Below are 16,760 nucleotides of genomic sequence, written 5' to 3'. Positions count from 1 at the left end.
GATAAGATAGGTGTGAATAACAGCAGGGCTTTCCGGGCAAAGTTGTTGGGAACAGGGCGGACCCCCCTCTTCTTTGGGTTCCACAAGCTAGAACAGCGCTGTTTCAGCGTCAGGACATTCCCAGTGGCAACATTAATGCCACTTGGTACATAATATTCAAAGAAGTACGTCCTTGGGCAGGCCTGGGTCCGTTTGGGAAAGTAAGTGGGGCATCCGAGCCTGTGTATCCAGTTCCATTCGTACCAATGAATTTCAGGATTAGGGCTACCAAACCAACCGTCCCTAGGTGTATTTAGTTCTCTGGTGGCTAGTCGGATATCCGGAAGCACTTGAAGTCAGCTCTGCATGCGCCAAGCATCCTGAAACTTGGAGCTAATATGCCAGCTTGGAGCTTCTCCTCTAGCTTCGAAAACACCGTTTGAACATAAAAGAAGAAACGAAGATAATTTCAAATTTGATTCAAATCTCTACTAGCCAACAGTCAAAATGCAAAGCCCTAACAGACAAATAAGTTCTGCAACTACTCCAGAAATGAGACAGGCTTTAAGAGAAACTACAAACAGTTCAGAAAGGTGATTTGAAAAATTTTTTAGTCTAAGTTAAGGTTTTCACAATATCTAGCCTCCACTAGACTATTAGGCTAGCCTAGTGCTTTGACTTCTCTGTCTTTGCTTGGCTGTACAATATCAAATTTGCTTCTAAGATTGAAGAATTCCGATTTATTTTAGGGTTTTTTTTTTGTGGATAGGCTATAGCAATAGCTTTGGCTATGCCTAACTAAGTAGGCTGTTTTCAATAGGCTAATGCAGTGTGAAGGCTCCCATTTTGAACGTTTTTCATCTAAAAAACGTATGCCTATCCCAAGATGTAGGTCTTAATGATAATTTAAATGTACTTGTCACTAAGCTATCCTTTCAAATACACCTCAGCCTTTGCCAATCAGAACATATAGGCTAGGCTATAAGCTAGGAAGCTGTAGGTTGTACACAAAACTGTACTGATTTTGATGTCTTTTTCAGATGTACTATGTTTGGCATTATACACCAATTGTTGATGCAACATAGGCCTAGACAAACACAGTAGGCTATGGGGTAAGATTAAGGGCAGTGGCATAATTTCATCAAAATCTTGGGGACAAGGCAAAGCTGGAGCCAATTTGCTCAAATCAAGTGGAAATGATAGTAAAAAGACTAAATTTTGTTAGTGAGAAACTTTTTTTTGTTAGTAAGAAACTAAATTTCAGCTGGGAGGGGGGCAAACTGGGGTCTATGAGAGGCAGTTTCCCCTCCCTGCTTCATCACAAATAATAACCCTGATTAAGGGCTTGTTCCACTTTACATTAATCCATTTGGAAGCTTTAGTCCCCTGGACCTGCTGTGACTCAGTTGAAAAATACTGCTTCTTGGGTATGGCCACCCAAAAGTGGCTATTCTGAGAGAAACAGCATCAATAAAATAAATAGTAGCATAGCCTAGGCTATAATTAGATTTATTATTTTATGCTTTTTGTGAATTTATAGGTTAGTAAAATTTATGGTAATGGTCCCAGTTATAGCCCCAGACTACATACAAAACTAAAGAAAGCACCAGTGAAAAAATTCTTGCTTTTTATAATGTACAGTAAATTATATCTAATGTACAGCAAGGTATAAGCCTAGGAATCCAGGTGTACATAAAGAAACATGTTAAGTAAACAATTCTTGTTTCATAATATGCAGTATTATCCTAGTTAAGACATTTTGCAGGGGAGAACCTTTACTTCTTTCACTGTTGTACAATTTAAAAAAAAAACAAAATTCTGAAAAATAAACATGGATTTCACTGCATTTTCCCATTTTCAAATAATCTATGTATGTAATTGAACACCATCAGTGTCATCTGATAATTTCTCACCAAAACATATTTATAGAGAAATTCTGATAAATTAGGTTATGTTAAATTAGATTAGTTAGATAGCAGTTGGGTGCTGATTTATAAACAATTTTCAAGACTTCAAGAATAGACATAATTATTTACAAGTGTAATAGAAAAAACTGGAAATACAAGGAAAACAGTAGAGATAAGAGAACCCCATGCAGGGGCTCTCTCCCTGCAAGATATGTTAACTAGGATTATTCTACATATTTATTTATTATTACAAATAGTGGTAAGCATCAATGCTTTTCACAGAAACACAAAATCATAATACTAATCTAAAGTAAATTGGCAACAATAAACTAAACAGCAAAAACTTCTAAATAACATGAAACTACACAACAAAAGTGTCTAAATAAAAAGGCGTATTTACTAATGCACCCTTAAGAATTCAAACACTCTCTGCCTTGACAACCTCCAAAGGCAAACCATTCCATGGTCCAGTAACTCTACTAACAAAAGTTAATTGACCAATTTTTTTCAGTGGTTTTGGGGGATATAATTTATAATCATGCTGACAAGTAGAGTGATAATGGCTAAATTTAAAAAATAAATTTGGATCAACATCATCCACTCCTTTAATTATAAAAAACACATTTACAAGGTCACTGCAACATCTACAAAACTTCAACAACAGGAGTTGAAGCCTAGAAAGTCTCTGCAGATAGGAAAGGCACTGAAGGTATGGGACCAATCTAGTGGCCCTTCTCTGAACCTTTCTATCCTATGCTAATCTGTTAGACTTAATGGAAACCAAACTGATGTATTAAACTCAAGAAGAGGGCAGACCATTGATTTATATAGTAGTAAGAAATTACAACTTATCATATTATGATGTAAGAATTGTTTTCTTGACCTGATTCCTTGTGTATGGCTGAAACCCTAGGCTTATACTATATTTTCATCACCCTTTCCAGTTATCATTCATGTTTATGATACCTGTATAGTTGTTGAACTCTCTGTAAGCAAATATATTGAGACAAAGGTTAATACCATTGGATTTCTTATTTTAAGCTTTTTTCAGGTATTGTAGTTGGTTTTCTGACAATAAACCTTTTCCCCCTATTTGTGGTCCTTTATATAGCTCTAATAATATAGGCATACTTGCTTGTTTTTTTTTCATCTCTTGATGTATTGTGTAACAGGCAGCATATCTAGACTTGAAGAATTCCTGTTTTTATTCCTCTAGTCTAGAATCTACTGCCTTTGACTAAGTGTATTATTTACCAAGATATTATTTATAATTGAAAAGAATGGATAACAGTGGAAGAAAACATGATAGTCTGATAAATAGAAACATCTGTAATGTTACAAATTAGAAATTTGATGGTTTTGATTTCTTCATTTAGGTGTTTTTATATACTCCTAGGGTTATAGTGCTTGTTGCTTTAGATAGTAAAGTTCTCAAAGGGAACCCCTAAAATTCTGAAAGCTAGTTTAAAATATTCATAAATACTTAATTATCTGATTCCTAAAGGTGCTTTGCATCACTCTGTCCTTTGCTCCTCTGGTAAAACTACTTACAGTTAAATTTACCCAAAAGAAGGCAAATTTGTCAATGTTTGGATTAATTTGCTAGCTAATAAATGAATATGCCACCCAATACACCTTTTAACACTCTTGGTATAATTCCAGATGAAAAGTTTTTTGCTATCTTGGACAGCAGTTAAGTTAGGTGCAAAAAAACTTGCAGGAATAGATCCGGAATCTCAACCATAACACAGGAAGGTCTTCAGAAGTATGGTATCTATTTTCACTCCATCCTTCTCCAAGAAACACTAAATTGGGTTTTCTTTGCTTTATAAATGTAAAGCTATCAGAAATGATCTAGGGAAGAAAGGGACCATTTTGAATGACTTTCACCATTTCTGCCACCAAAGTCTCAATGTCAACCAGTATACTTGGCTTTTATGCACATGGTTTGTTAAACACTTGTCTTCCTAGTGTGAATTTACAAATCTTTTAAAAATAAGATGCAATGTATGTATCACTAAGATCAGCAGGCTTTTATGTGCCCAAAATATTCCTGACCATGGGGCCAAATTGGATGAGTGTAGGAACCAATCCAAATAGACAAGATATTTTAGCTATTTATTCAAGCAGTAATATTTAATGTACAAAAAAGCAATAAAGTTTAACTACATAAAATCAAACAGTTCATGGTAACAAACTACATGGTAAAATCTAAAAAAAGAATTTGACACCAACAGATACATCAAAAGAATCAAAATTTTATGCTGATTTTAAATATATAAGTTTCATCAAGTTTAGTCCTACCCTTCAAAAGTCATAAGCCCAAGAAAATTAGCCTCATTTTCAAAAAAAGGGGGAAACGCCCCCTTAAAAGTTATAGAATCTTAATAAAAATCACACTATCTGATCCAGTGTATCAGAGAACTCTTATGTAGAGGTTTCAAGCTCCCATCTGCAAAAATGTGGAATTTTGTATTTTTTGCCAGAAGAAAGATCATGGATGTGTGTTTATTTGTTTCTTTGTCTTTTTTCCTCAGGGGTGATCATATCGAACCAGTGGTCCTAGAATGCTGCAAGAGGGCTCATTCTAATGGAAATTAAAAGTCCTAGTGCACTTTATAAGTGACCAAAAAATTGGAGGGAAACTAGGCCCCCTCACACACTCGTTTTTTTTCCCAAAGTCACTAGATCAAAATTTTGAGATAGCCATTTTGTTCACAACTATGTCTTTGAGGATGACTTAATCCCCCCCCCCCCCCAGTCGCAGGGGCAAGGGCTGTAAGTTATGAACTTTACCCATTGTTTACACATACTGTTGGCTATTGGGAAGTATACAGGTGTTTTTGCTGTGGATTTTGGCGGGTGGGGGTGGGGGAAGGGGTTACATGGGAGGATCTTTCCATGGAGGAATTTATCATGGTGAAAGAGAATTTCTATGAAGAGGATGCTGGATTTTCCATTACTATTAAAATAAAAACAATGAGAAATTAAATAAAAAAAAGTTTTTTCAACTGAAATTAAGGAACAATATTAAAATTTAAAACAAACAGAAATTATTATGTATATGAGGGGTTCATACCCTCCTCAGTACCTTGCTCTTTACACTAAAATATTTTTAGTAATTTCAAAAGAGCTATTTGTTCTAATTAAATGGTCTTTATGATTCATGGGTAATTCTTAAAGAATTGGTAGAGAATTTGAACTTTAGTGCTAAAGGCAAGGTATTCAAGAGGGGGCAAAGTAACAAAAATATATAAATATAGAAGTTTTTTACATATATTTATTACTAATAAGAATGTCTGTAAGTAAAATTAAAAGTTCAAGTGGCCTTTTTGAGTAACCAAAAATTGGAGGACAACTAGCACCCCTCTCCTGCCCCTTTGTTCAAAATTGTCCTATCAAAACTTTGAGAAAGCCATTTAGCCAAAAAAAGTAAAATTAATATTCAAATTTTGTTTTAATTATTCATGTAGGGTGAGCCAAAATCCAAATATACATTAATTGAAAGACATTCAGAAATTAAATAAAAATAAACAAGTTTTTTTAAGTGAAAGTAAGGAGAGACATTAAACCTTAAAATGAACAGAAATTATTCCATATATGAAAGGGGCAGTTCCCTCCTTAACACCCTGCTCTTTACACTAAAGTCTGACTTTCTCACAACTCTACTTAAAAAAAAAACTTTAGCATAAAGAACAGGGCTTTGAGGAGGGGACAGTCCCTTTCATATACAGAATAATTTCTGTTCATTTTAAATGGTAATGTGGCTCCTTACTGTCAGTTAAAAAAAACTTGTTTGTTCTATTCAATAAATACAAATACATCGTTTGCTTGACATTGTAGGTGGGAAGGTCATATTCAAACACCAGGCCCTTCACTGATCTTTCCATTCCACCTGTGAAGTTAGGGACTGGGAGTCTGAGTTCAATATCTGTCTTATTTACTTTGGCTTTATCAATTTGCTCTGGAAAAGTAAATTTTTCGCCACCTCTGGCCAGAAAAATTCATTATGCATTTAGAAAAATAGTATATTCATTTTAATTTGTTTAATTTATCTTCCATAAAAAATAGCAGATTTCCCCTTTTTTTCAAACAGAGAACTTAACCAAAACAAAATCTCAAGAACTGTATTCGTTAGCAGTGTTGAATGACTCATTACGGTCTTCAATTCCCCCCAGAAGCTCCTCTTTATCCTTGCTACTAGTCCTTTTTCTTGTTTATGAAGTTTCTTTGCTTTCTTGTTATTTGATGTGAGCTTTGGCTTCTTCAAAATTTTCCTTTGATTTTTTTGCTTCAAGCTATTTTTTTTTTGGGAGAATCTATAAGGATTTTAGTCCTGCTGCTGTTTCTAGCTCCCACCCCCCAACTATTGTACAATGATATATTTTGGGGATGGTCTCACCATTTCAGGTGACTGAATTTTAACCACTTCCTTTTATGCAGATCTTATAGCCTCCAGTTCCTCTGAATGCTGCTTTTGAAAGTCATGCACATATATTCTTTGGCAAGAATTATTGACATATTGTTTCAAAGGACTATAAGTTGACACATCCAGTGGTTGGAGGCAGTATGAACAATGGGATGGGAATGTTAGAAGGTGGATCCATTTTTCCTTTGACACAAGGTTCTAACTCAAGGAAAGACAAACAGTGGGGAAATTGTCTGTACATTTGCACTTACAAAACCGTAAGGTGACATTTCTCTTTCAGCTGACACATTTGTTGAACCTGTTTTGTTCCTTTTTTGGCAACAACATAGGCTTGTACAACAGTTGAAAGTCCAGTTTCAAATCCAGCCACTCTTACTTGATTGGTGTTTTCTAATTCCTGTGTTGACCACAGAGATTTTTTTTTTCACACACTTTACAGAATCAAATGCTGTTCTTTCTTAAGCCAAACTCTACAATAGCTTTGCAAAAGATTTGTCATTCTGCCAACACAGACTCCACAGCCTTTTTAAGGTTTTTTTTTTGTTAGGATAGCCACAACCAGTTCTCAAATATATTGGGACCATCTGAGAAAAGAGGGGATCTGTTACCCATGCTAAAACAAAAAATTGAAGTACCAAGAACATCAGATTTTTTTTTTGTCCCAGGCAGGTCTGGAATTCATATTTGAAAACTACAATTTCCTCAATTTTTTCTGTTGTTTGTTGTAAAATTACAACATTTTTATGGTTGTGCCACATTTTATCAGAGTTGCCTGAATCTAGAGACATAGAAGAGAGACTAAAAACCCTAGGATAAAACTTTCTAAAACAAATTATCTTCTGTGCAATCTTCTAAGCCTTAGGAAAATATTGTATTTCTGAAAGTTTCATTTACTTAACTCAACTACTTTCCAAGATAGGAAAAAAAAACCTTGCCTAGATATTTGCAACACTCTTTCCAAAATACTAATCTCTATTGCTGCAAATTCCATTTTAAACCATAAAAGGGTGTCAAATAGCATGGTAATGCATAGTTGCTCATGTTTGTTTGGTAGTAGAACTTAGAAAAAGAGAAATAGGGTATTAAATCCTCTGTTCAAAACTATAGTAAACATAATAATTATTACCCCCTCCTTCAATGGGTTTAGGTGTAGCCCTAGCCTGTAGACAAACTTTGCTGATCATATGTGTTTGCATTATTTTTTATGCTCGTTTTACATAAACAGTTGTTTCATAACACCATATTCAATTCATTTATTTAATACTATAAAATCTAACTTTAATGCAATGACATACAAAAAAAAACGATAATTTAGAATGACAAATATGATGGATATTACAGCCCCAAAAGCTGATCTTGTAGGGGGCTTAATCACTACAACAATATTACAAATGTGGGGAAAACAACCCCTACATGTGTTATGTTTGCCTGTTGCTCGAGTGCGCGTGCCCAGTATGGGGTCCATCTGCTATCTGCATAGCATACCTATTACGCGACATAAAGTTCGTCCTGAAAAGAGCAACAAGGATTATACTCCGAAACTGCGACATACCCTATGATCAAGCCCTCTCTAAATTAAATTTATCTCCACTTAAAGTCCAGCTTGAACACCTTATTCAGCAATTTGGAAAATCCGTCCTAGATAATAAGAGCCACCAATCACTACTACCCAAACCAGCCCCTCCCAATAGCCAAACTCGGTTACAAAATAAACTTCTACCCCCTAAAGTACGAACTAATTGTTACGCCAACTCATTTGTGCCTTTCTTCACATCAATTTTCAATGCTGAATTACAGTGTTGGATTTTTGTTTAAATGTATGATTTGTAAAAAAAAAAAAAAAAAAAAAAACAACTGAATTTAGCTATGCTGTGATAGTTTTTAAATATAACAATCTCTCTCTCTCTTCAAAATTGGGATTATTTCAAACTAACTATTGATATGAGATAGGTCTAAGCACAAATAATGCAAACCACCAAAACAGACGAGTTTTATCAAACAGTTTGTGGTGACAAACTGTAAGTAAGGAGCAACCCAGCTCAATAGTAACTGAAACTCTAAAAAAAGGTATATTGATACCAATAGATACATCATAAGGATCAGATTTTTAATGCTGATTTCAAATATATAAGTTTCATCAAGTTTTTACCCCCTCCCAAGATCACTGTTTTCCCAAAGTCACCCAATCAAAATTTTTAGATAGCCATTTTGTTTAGAATAGTCAAAAAATGTAATGACTATGTCTTTGATGATGACTGGATCCCCCATAATCCCAGAGGAGGGACTGCAAATTGTAAACTTTAGGCATTGTTTACATATAGTATTGGTTATTGGGAAGGATACAGACGTTTTCAGCAGGGATTTTTATGGTGGGGGGGGGTAGGTGGGAGAAGGCTATGTGGGATGATCTTTTTATGGGGGAAGGGAATTTTCCATGAAGAGTTTGCTGGATTTCCCAACATTATTTAAAAAGGATCAGAAATCAAATAAAAGGAAAATACGTTTTTTCAACTGAAAGTAAGGAGCAACATTAAAACTTAAAGTAAAGAGAAAAGATTACATAAATGAGAGGGTTACCTCTCCTTAGTAGCTTGCTTTTACCCTAAAGTTTTGTTTAACTTTAAAAGAGGTTATTATTCTAATTAAACAACCTTGTGATTCAGGAGTCATTCTTTAATAACTGGAATAAAAATCAAACTTAGGTTATTATAAGGCTATTATTTGTTTTTAAAAAGTTAATTAATATGCAGATTTCATTTTAATTATTCATGTATGGCGAGCAGTCTTCAAAACCTGCATTAATTCAAAAACGTTCAGAAATTAAATTAATAAAAGTTTTTTTTAACTAAAAGTAAGGAGCAACATCAAAACTAAAAATGAACAGAATTTAATCTGTATATGAAAGGGATTGTCCCCTCTTCAACGCTGTGTTCTTTACGCTAAACTTTTTAATGTTTTGAAAAGTAGTTGTGAGAAAGAGTCAAATTCTAGTGTAAAGAGCAGGGTATTCAGAAGGGGACAGCCCCTTTCATACACGGAATAATTTCTGTTTAGTGTAAGTTTTATTGTTACTTATTTCATAAATAGTGTATTAAATTTTATTTAATGCACCTGATTGTCACTACTGATCCACGTAGGGAAAAGAAGCTATTAGAGTTACTTCAATGAGAACATCAAAGCAACTGAGGAAAAATTATGAAAATTGAAACTTAGTTAATTATTCTGTTGCGAAATAATCCTCTTGTAAGCTAATATTGAAGCAACTCTTTTTGGTCTAGCAGGTAATCTTGTCCCATGGTGATTGTGTAAAATTTTAATTCCCTTATTTCGTAACAGAATAGTTAACTAAGTTTCAATTTTCATAATTTTTCCTCAGTTGCTTTGATGTTCTCATTGAAGTAATTCTAATAGCTTCTTTTCCCTACGTGGATCAGTAGCGACAATTGTATTTATTATTATCGGTGGTGGTTTTATTCGTTTTTAGTTTAATGTTTTTCTTTTTATCTTGTGCTGAAGACGCCTAGTTTGGATACAGGCGAAATATCCGCATTATTTTAGTCTGTCCTCTCTACTGGCCGCAGTCTCGTTTGAGTTTTTTTTTTGTGGAGTTTTATCTCTCTTTGTAGTTTATTGTCATGTCTGGCCAGTTCGGCTTAAGAACTTTCAGAATTTTATTTAACCCTTTGGTGGGGGTGGGAGGCTGATATTTCAAAAGAAATTCCCAGGGCATAGTTTAAGCTTCGGAAACAGTTAGAAAGTATCATTCCCCTAACCCATTTATGGTACTGTCCAAGGTAGCAAAAAGTCTCTCATCCATAATTTTGTAGAACTATATCTGAAGAAGCTCCTATGGATAATCGGTAAAATTTTAGATTGTGGAGTTTACTCAACCCACCCAAGTCTGCTTACCAACAGAGTGGCAGCACAATTGAAGCTGTATAATGCAATTATAAGACTGGTTCATGACTTCAGAACCTGCCTTGTTGGTGCTTCTTACAAAAGTGGCATACAGTGGTAAATATGTTGACCATAACAAACAAGCTCTTTAATCGGTTACCTAAAGAAAGGCAAATTTAGGAGCTATTTCAAATCAGATTCAACTAGAGAAAGGCTAAATTTTTTAGCCAAAGATTCATTAACGACTGGAACTGTTTGAGGGAGGAGTTCTAAAAGTTCTTGTTGCCTTTTTAAGTAATCAAAAAATTGGATGGCAACTAGCCTCCTCCTCCGCTCATTTTTCTCAAAATCTTCTGATTAAAACTATGAGAAAGCCATTTAGCCAAACGAAATTAATATGCAAATTTCGCTTTCATTATTTATGTGCAGAGAGCCAAAATCAAAACATGCATAATTCAAAAACGTTCAGAAATAAAATAAAAAAAACAAGTTTTTTTTTTAACTGAAAGTAAGGAGCAACATTAAAACTTAAAACGAACAGAAATTACTCTGTATATGAAAGGGGCTTTTCCTCCTCAACGCCCCGCTCTTTACGCTAAACTTTTTTACTGCTTTAAAAAGTAGAGTTAAGAGAAAGAGTTTTTTACTATTTTAAAAAGTAGAGTTAAGAGAAAGAGTCATAAACTTCCCGAATGGGGAGACGTCATCAATGCAGCGCCGCTTTAAGGCGAGTGGAGAGGCGTCGTTGACGCCCTTTTTTGCCATCCGAGACTCCGAGACGAAAGTCTAAGGTTAATAGACGAAAGTCAGGACTTAATACTGAGCAATACTTTGCTCAAAATAAAGGAAATGACAAATGAAGGTAAATTTAAGTAGAATTACTACCAGTAACAATCATGCTATATCTGCCAGCTTCGTTACTGCTCTTGACATTTGTACCTAAAGAAAGCTATTTACTGACAGCAAGTTTAAAAAAAAAAAATTAATGAATTGTTCCAACATGTATTTAATGACTTTGAAAAAGAAAAAGTAATAAATAAGAAAGTTAAAAAAAATGCTCTTATCAGCTACAACAGATCATCATTGTATTGAAGCTATGGCCAAAAATATTGACAAACAGCTTAAAAATGGTTTGTCATCTGCTAATGTGATTGGTATTGTGGTTAATGAACCTGTTTAAAATGGAAATGTCACTGACTCATATATTTTTTTAATACTTGTATTTTGGCTAATTTTCACTTGTAGTCAAAGAAAGCTGCCAAACCCTGCTGTAGGACAGCCTATATTTACTTAAATTAAAACATTTTGTTGATGTGCCTCTAGAAAGTACATCGCCTCATAGCACTCATGGACTGCCACAACTCTGTCTTCATTATTCCATACTTCCTGTATCTTAGTGGCTGCTGAAGAAGCTTAACTACTTTCTATTTTTTCTCTATGGACACAATGTAGAACATAATATGTAGCCTTAAAAAAATATTGACACTATCTGATATTTTAGCTTTGTCCTACATTGCATTTGATTTATAGTTAGCAATTTTATTTAGTTTTTTCTTTTTGTATTTATAATGTTTTTTTTTTACTCCATGTTATCTGTTCATGCTCTCATACTCCGTGCTCGGCTCATAGTCTCCGTACATGAAATTTTGTTCTTTCAGGGTCGGTTTAGGCAATGAAATTTGATGCTAATGCTTCAAAGCGTGGAAAAAGAGATAAGTTTTTCGACTAGGACAATTTAATTATTTTTGCTCTGTCTCTCTATTTCATATTTGGAAACCCTAGCATATGTTAAAGCTTTAATATTAACTGATCCTTGCCTCAGAAAAAGGTTGGAAAACACAAATACCCTTGAAAACTATTGTAAATTCCTAGGTCGGATTCCAATCCCTTTAGAGCTTTAAGTCGATTTCTAGTCATCTAAGATATAAGTTCTTTGTAGTTTGATGAGCTAGGATCTTGAGCTGTCCAAAAGGGGCATGGAAACCAGGACAAGCTGCTCCAGGCGCCATGGCTGGTGTCTGCACTTTTTAATTTGGGTTTTTCGCTTATATTTGAGTCGGGAGGGTGTGCTGTAATTCATTTTTTACCAGGCGCCACCAACCCTAGGAATGGCTCTGCTCGGATTCGTCATATTCCATCAAAGCTAAGCTCATCAAATAAATGATTCATCAAAACAGTTCACTGGCCTTCAAGTTTATGTTGTCAGTAGGTTTATGGTGTATACACAGTATGATGAGTTATAACCAGATCTAACCACCTCTGAAAAAAGGTGCATTGCTCACGATTTTTAAGATTAAGAGAGAAGGAGGGTGGTCCTCCCATAACTCTTCTATATATTTAGTCAATTCTGTGATAAAATAATATTTATTGCAGAAAGCCTGCAGGCCATAGCAACACAGAACACAGCCTGCAAACAAAGCTCATGAACAAAATACAACTTTAGAAAAAAAAATGAAAAAAAAAAGAAACACTCCGAAGTTCAACATAATGTAATACGATATACAATACCATTGTTCATGTCCTTGCATTAGCCAACATTGTCCAGGAATAACTATCCAATCTGATAACTACACTGATGCTAAGTTTCACAATTCCAGCCCTCCTATCCTAATGAGGGTAGGGTTGTGATCTTATTACTATTGTACCCCTGACTCTTAGCAGTGACCTGGATTCCTCATCTTTGAAAGTATCAAAAGAAAAATTAGGGGGTGCTAAGGTTCAATAATTTAAAAACTTATTAAAAGTGAGATAACTACATTTTGAAGAGTACACCCATTTCTCCTACAAGTACCATGCTTTAGTTGTTTTATTATTATTATTATTTTTTTCTAGGAAATGCAAATGGTCACTTGAAAATTTTGATATTGGAAAACCTCTTGGCAAGGGCAAGTTTGGGAATGTTTACCTTGCCCGTGAAAAGAAGTCAAAATTCATTGTAGCACTGAAAGTTTTGTTCAAATCCCAGTTGCAGAAAGCTAGCTGTGAACATCAACTGCGACGTGAAATCGAAATCCAAAGCCATCTCAGGTATTGGATTACTTGATAATACTTATCCATTGGTGTATAAAGGAAACGTATCTCCATAGATAAGGCAATGAGGGTTAAAAGTACTAAAATAAGTATATAGGCCAAAGTTTTCTTTAGGGAATTGCAATTTGGTAGAAGGCATCACCTCTCTTTAATAGACAATATGTATTTTTATTTGGTTAAGCATACTGGTATGATTGAAAAGAACATCCTGTGGACTTAAAGACCAATTGCCTAGACTTCACTGGTGTCTGTAACTTCATTAGTGAGATAAGAAGGATCTTTGCCAGCTTATGGGGTAGCCAAATTGACCTTCTTTTTGGTCCTAATGCATTTTTAACTTTATTTTTGCCAAAATTATTAATCACTGACCGTTTTTGTCAACACCTTGTGATTTTTACATATTGAGCTGACCTCTACAGCCTGCAGGTTCACCACTTGATCTTTAAGCTCTGAAAGTTTTATCATTTTAAAAGTATATTACTTAATCTGGTATGCATTTTTTAGGGGGTCTCTGGTGAGTTTGTTCTGAGACCTGATACTAGGGCTGCTATTGCTTAAAAATACAAGGTAGTTTTTATTTGCTGGTTTTGATGACAAATTCTTGCACGGAGCAGATTGTTTGACCTTACTTTGGGTGTATGTTAGCAAAAAGTTGTGTTCAAACAGTTTGTGGTAACGAACTGTAAGTAAGGAGTGACCCAGTTCAGTAGTAACCAAAACTCTAAAAAACGGAGTTTTAGCACCAATAGATACACCCAAAGAATTGGATGTTTATGCTTATTTCAAATATATAAGTTTAATTAAATTTAGTGTTACTCATCGGAATGTTATATTTTATGGCAGAGGAAGGATCACAGATGCGTGTTTGTTTGTTGTTTTTTTAAGGGGTGATCTTATCGATCCAGTGGTCCTAGAATATCGCGAGAGGGCTCATTCGAACGGAAATTAAAATTTCTAGTGTCTTTTGTAAGCGGCCAAAAAATCTGAGGGAAAAACTAGATCCCATCCCACACTTAATTTTCACATGGTAAAAATTTTGAGATAGCCATTGTGTTCATCATAGTCAAAAAATCTAATAACTATATCATTGAGGATAACTTAATCCCCCACAGTCCCCAGGGGAAGGGCTACAAGTTATGAACTTTGCCCATTGTTTAAATACAGTAATGGCTATTGGAAAGTATACAGACGTTTTCAGGGTTTTTTTTTCTGTTGGGTGGGGGTTTGAGGGAAGGGGTTATGTAGGAGGATATGTTCATGGAGGAATTGTTTATGGGAGAAGGGAATTTTTCATAAAGGCGGTGCCGTATTACTCAGTATTGTTTAAAAAAGATCAGAAATTAAATAAAAACAAGTTTTTTCAACTGAATGTAAAGAGTAACATTAAAATCTAAAACGAACAGAAATTATTGCGTATTGATGAGGGGGTTCTGCTCCTCATCAATACCTTGTTCTTTATGCTTAAGTTTTTTATTACTTTCAAAAGAGATATTTATTCTAATATAAATGGCCTTTGTGATTCAGGGGTCATTCTTACAGCATTGGAACAAAATTCAAACTTTAGTGTCCCAGATACAACTTTGCTTGATAAGATATCGAATAGAAGAGGTTGAGTTGAAAAACATTCAATTCGATAATTTACAAGCGGGATACTTGGTTGGCGCTGTGGTCTTCTTTGGTTTTATTTTATTCACAAGTTTGACTGTAATGGGACCGGGCATATCGTATTATCATAAGAATTAAATAGAAAAAACAAGTTTTTTTAACTGAAAGTAAGGAGCAACATCAATACCTTGCTCCCCCTCCTCAATACCTTGCTCTTTACGCTAAATCTATTAACACTTTAAAAAAAAGCTTCCTATTTTAATTAAACAGCCCTACGTTTCAGTAGTAGGCCCCGAAGTCGCGCCAAAATAAAATTTAGCGGTGGCGGACACAATTATGCCGGCGGCGGCAACGAACAATTTTAAGCGGCGCTCCGCCAAAAAATTATCGGCGGCGCACCGTCAATTTATCGGTGTTTCTTCTATTTTTAGAATTTTTTTGGCCACTTTTAAAAGGTTTTGAAAACTAAATTGGTATCTATTTTTATTAGAATTCGGTACACAATTCCGTTTTAGCTTTATTACCATGACCAAACTTCGGACAAAATAAGGACGAGATATCAATCTTAACTTCTCACAAACATACTTTTAACCCAAATGATCGTTAGTGAGACCTTAAACTGTCTGATATTTGAATTAATCCGACAAAATAGGTAATTAAAAATGTAATTCAAATTAAGCTCCAAAGCTCGAATTAAAAAAATGAACCATAAATCCATGGCTAATGAATCCTTGATGGAATCTGAAGTTTATATCTTACTTCATGTCTGAATTTCCTGGTCTTTCAACCTACATTCCACTTCTTTGACTACCCTACCCCTCAGCCCCTCACTCTCTATGCTACAGAAGCTATTATTTCTCATTGCCTCAAGTTGAATCCTCTCACTTAGAAGCGATATAATAAAAGTTTTAAAATTAAACATTTCAGTGAACTCCTTTGAGAATGAAAGAGCTTATTTATTATCCTTCCCATCTCAGCAATTAAGGTACTGTGGCTGTGGACGTATCTTGAACATGGTGGGTAAGCATATCAAACGATCGAAGGTTTACTTAAGCGTACAGGATTTATTTATTTTTTTTTAACTACATAGCCCGTTTTTGGAAGACTTAGCATGTCGTTCTTTAAGTGTAATTCGTAGAGTGAACATTTTGTGAAGAAAAGTTTTATATAAAAAGAGGCAATATCTTATAAATAAAAGTATCATATATTATTGAATTTTCAATTCTGGCTTTAAATTTCAGATTTTAATTCGAATTACCTATTTTGTCAATTCTCTGGCAGTGTAAGGAGCCAGAATGAAAAATTCAGAACACTTAGGTAGAAATAAACTCTATCGGTTTCATTTATAAAAATAAGCTTTTTTACACGGTGTTGGGCCAACATAGAACTTCGCAGTGAAGAGCTTAGCAGCAACAATCAGTCCTGCACCCCTGAAAACCCTTTCTGCTGCAGCAATTGTTGCCACCGACGATAAAACTTTTCTTGCCAAAGATGCAATCCATGGCAGCAGATTAAAGTATCTTTTCCAGAAGACAATGGTTCTATTGATTGCATCAACTAGGGCAGGATCTTTCGATCTCCCGGCATGGGCTGACAAGCCCCCATATAAGTCTACTTGACGCTGAACCTCATCATTTTCACCGTGTTTTGCATTGTCGTTCTGACGCATTATTTGATCGAGCAGTCTCGTTTTTTTTCATGTATGATCATGAAGAGATTTAGAGTTGCTGCTCTTCTGAGAAAATCTACGACTGATCGGGGTAGCTGATCCACTGAAACAGCACCGGAGATTACAGCCTCCAATTCAGGCTTTTGGGGGGCCCTCTCCTCTTCGTACAAAGAATTTCTACTGCACCAAAATGCTCACCACAAGTTTAAGTGGAGGAACCTGGAGGGTTGATTGGACAAATGCG

General features: G+C 35.0%; 1 protein-coding gene across 1 annotated transcript in view; it reads left to right on the top strand.

Annotated features, from left to right (window-relative positions):
- Nucleotides 1-419: 419 nt before the first annotated feature.
- Nucleotides 420-16,760, top strand: part of LOC136031633 (aurora kinase-like) — a 41,199-nt gene continuing 24,858 nt past the window's right edge. Inside the window, exons 1-2 of the mRNA XM_065711275.1 lie at nt 420-572; nt 13,045-13,239. Coding sequence (XP_065567347.1) covers nt 487-572; nt 13,045-13,239 — 281 coding nt within the window. The 5' untranslated portion in view covers nt 420-486. The remainder of the gene's footprint in view (nt 573-13,044; nt 13,240-16,760) is intronic.

The sequence above is a fragment of the Artemia franciscana genome, chromosome 10 (assembly GCF_032884065.1).
Source record: "Artemia franciscana chromosome 10, ASM3288406v1, whole genome shotgun sequence".
Taxonomy (NCBI): Eukaryota; Metazoa; Arthropoda; class Branchiopoda; order Anostraca; family Artemiidae; genus Artemia; species Artemia franciscana.
The sequence above is the reverse complement of the archived record's forward strand: the minus strand, read 5'-3'. Positions and strand labels throughout refer to the sequence as shown.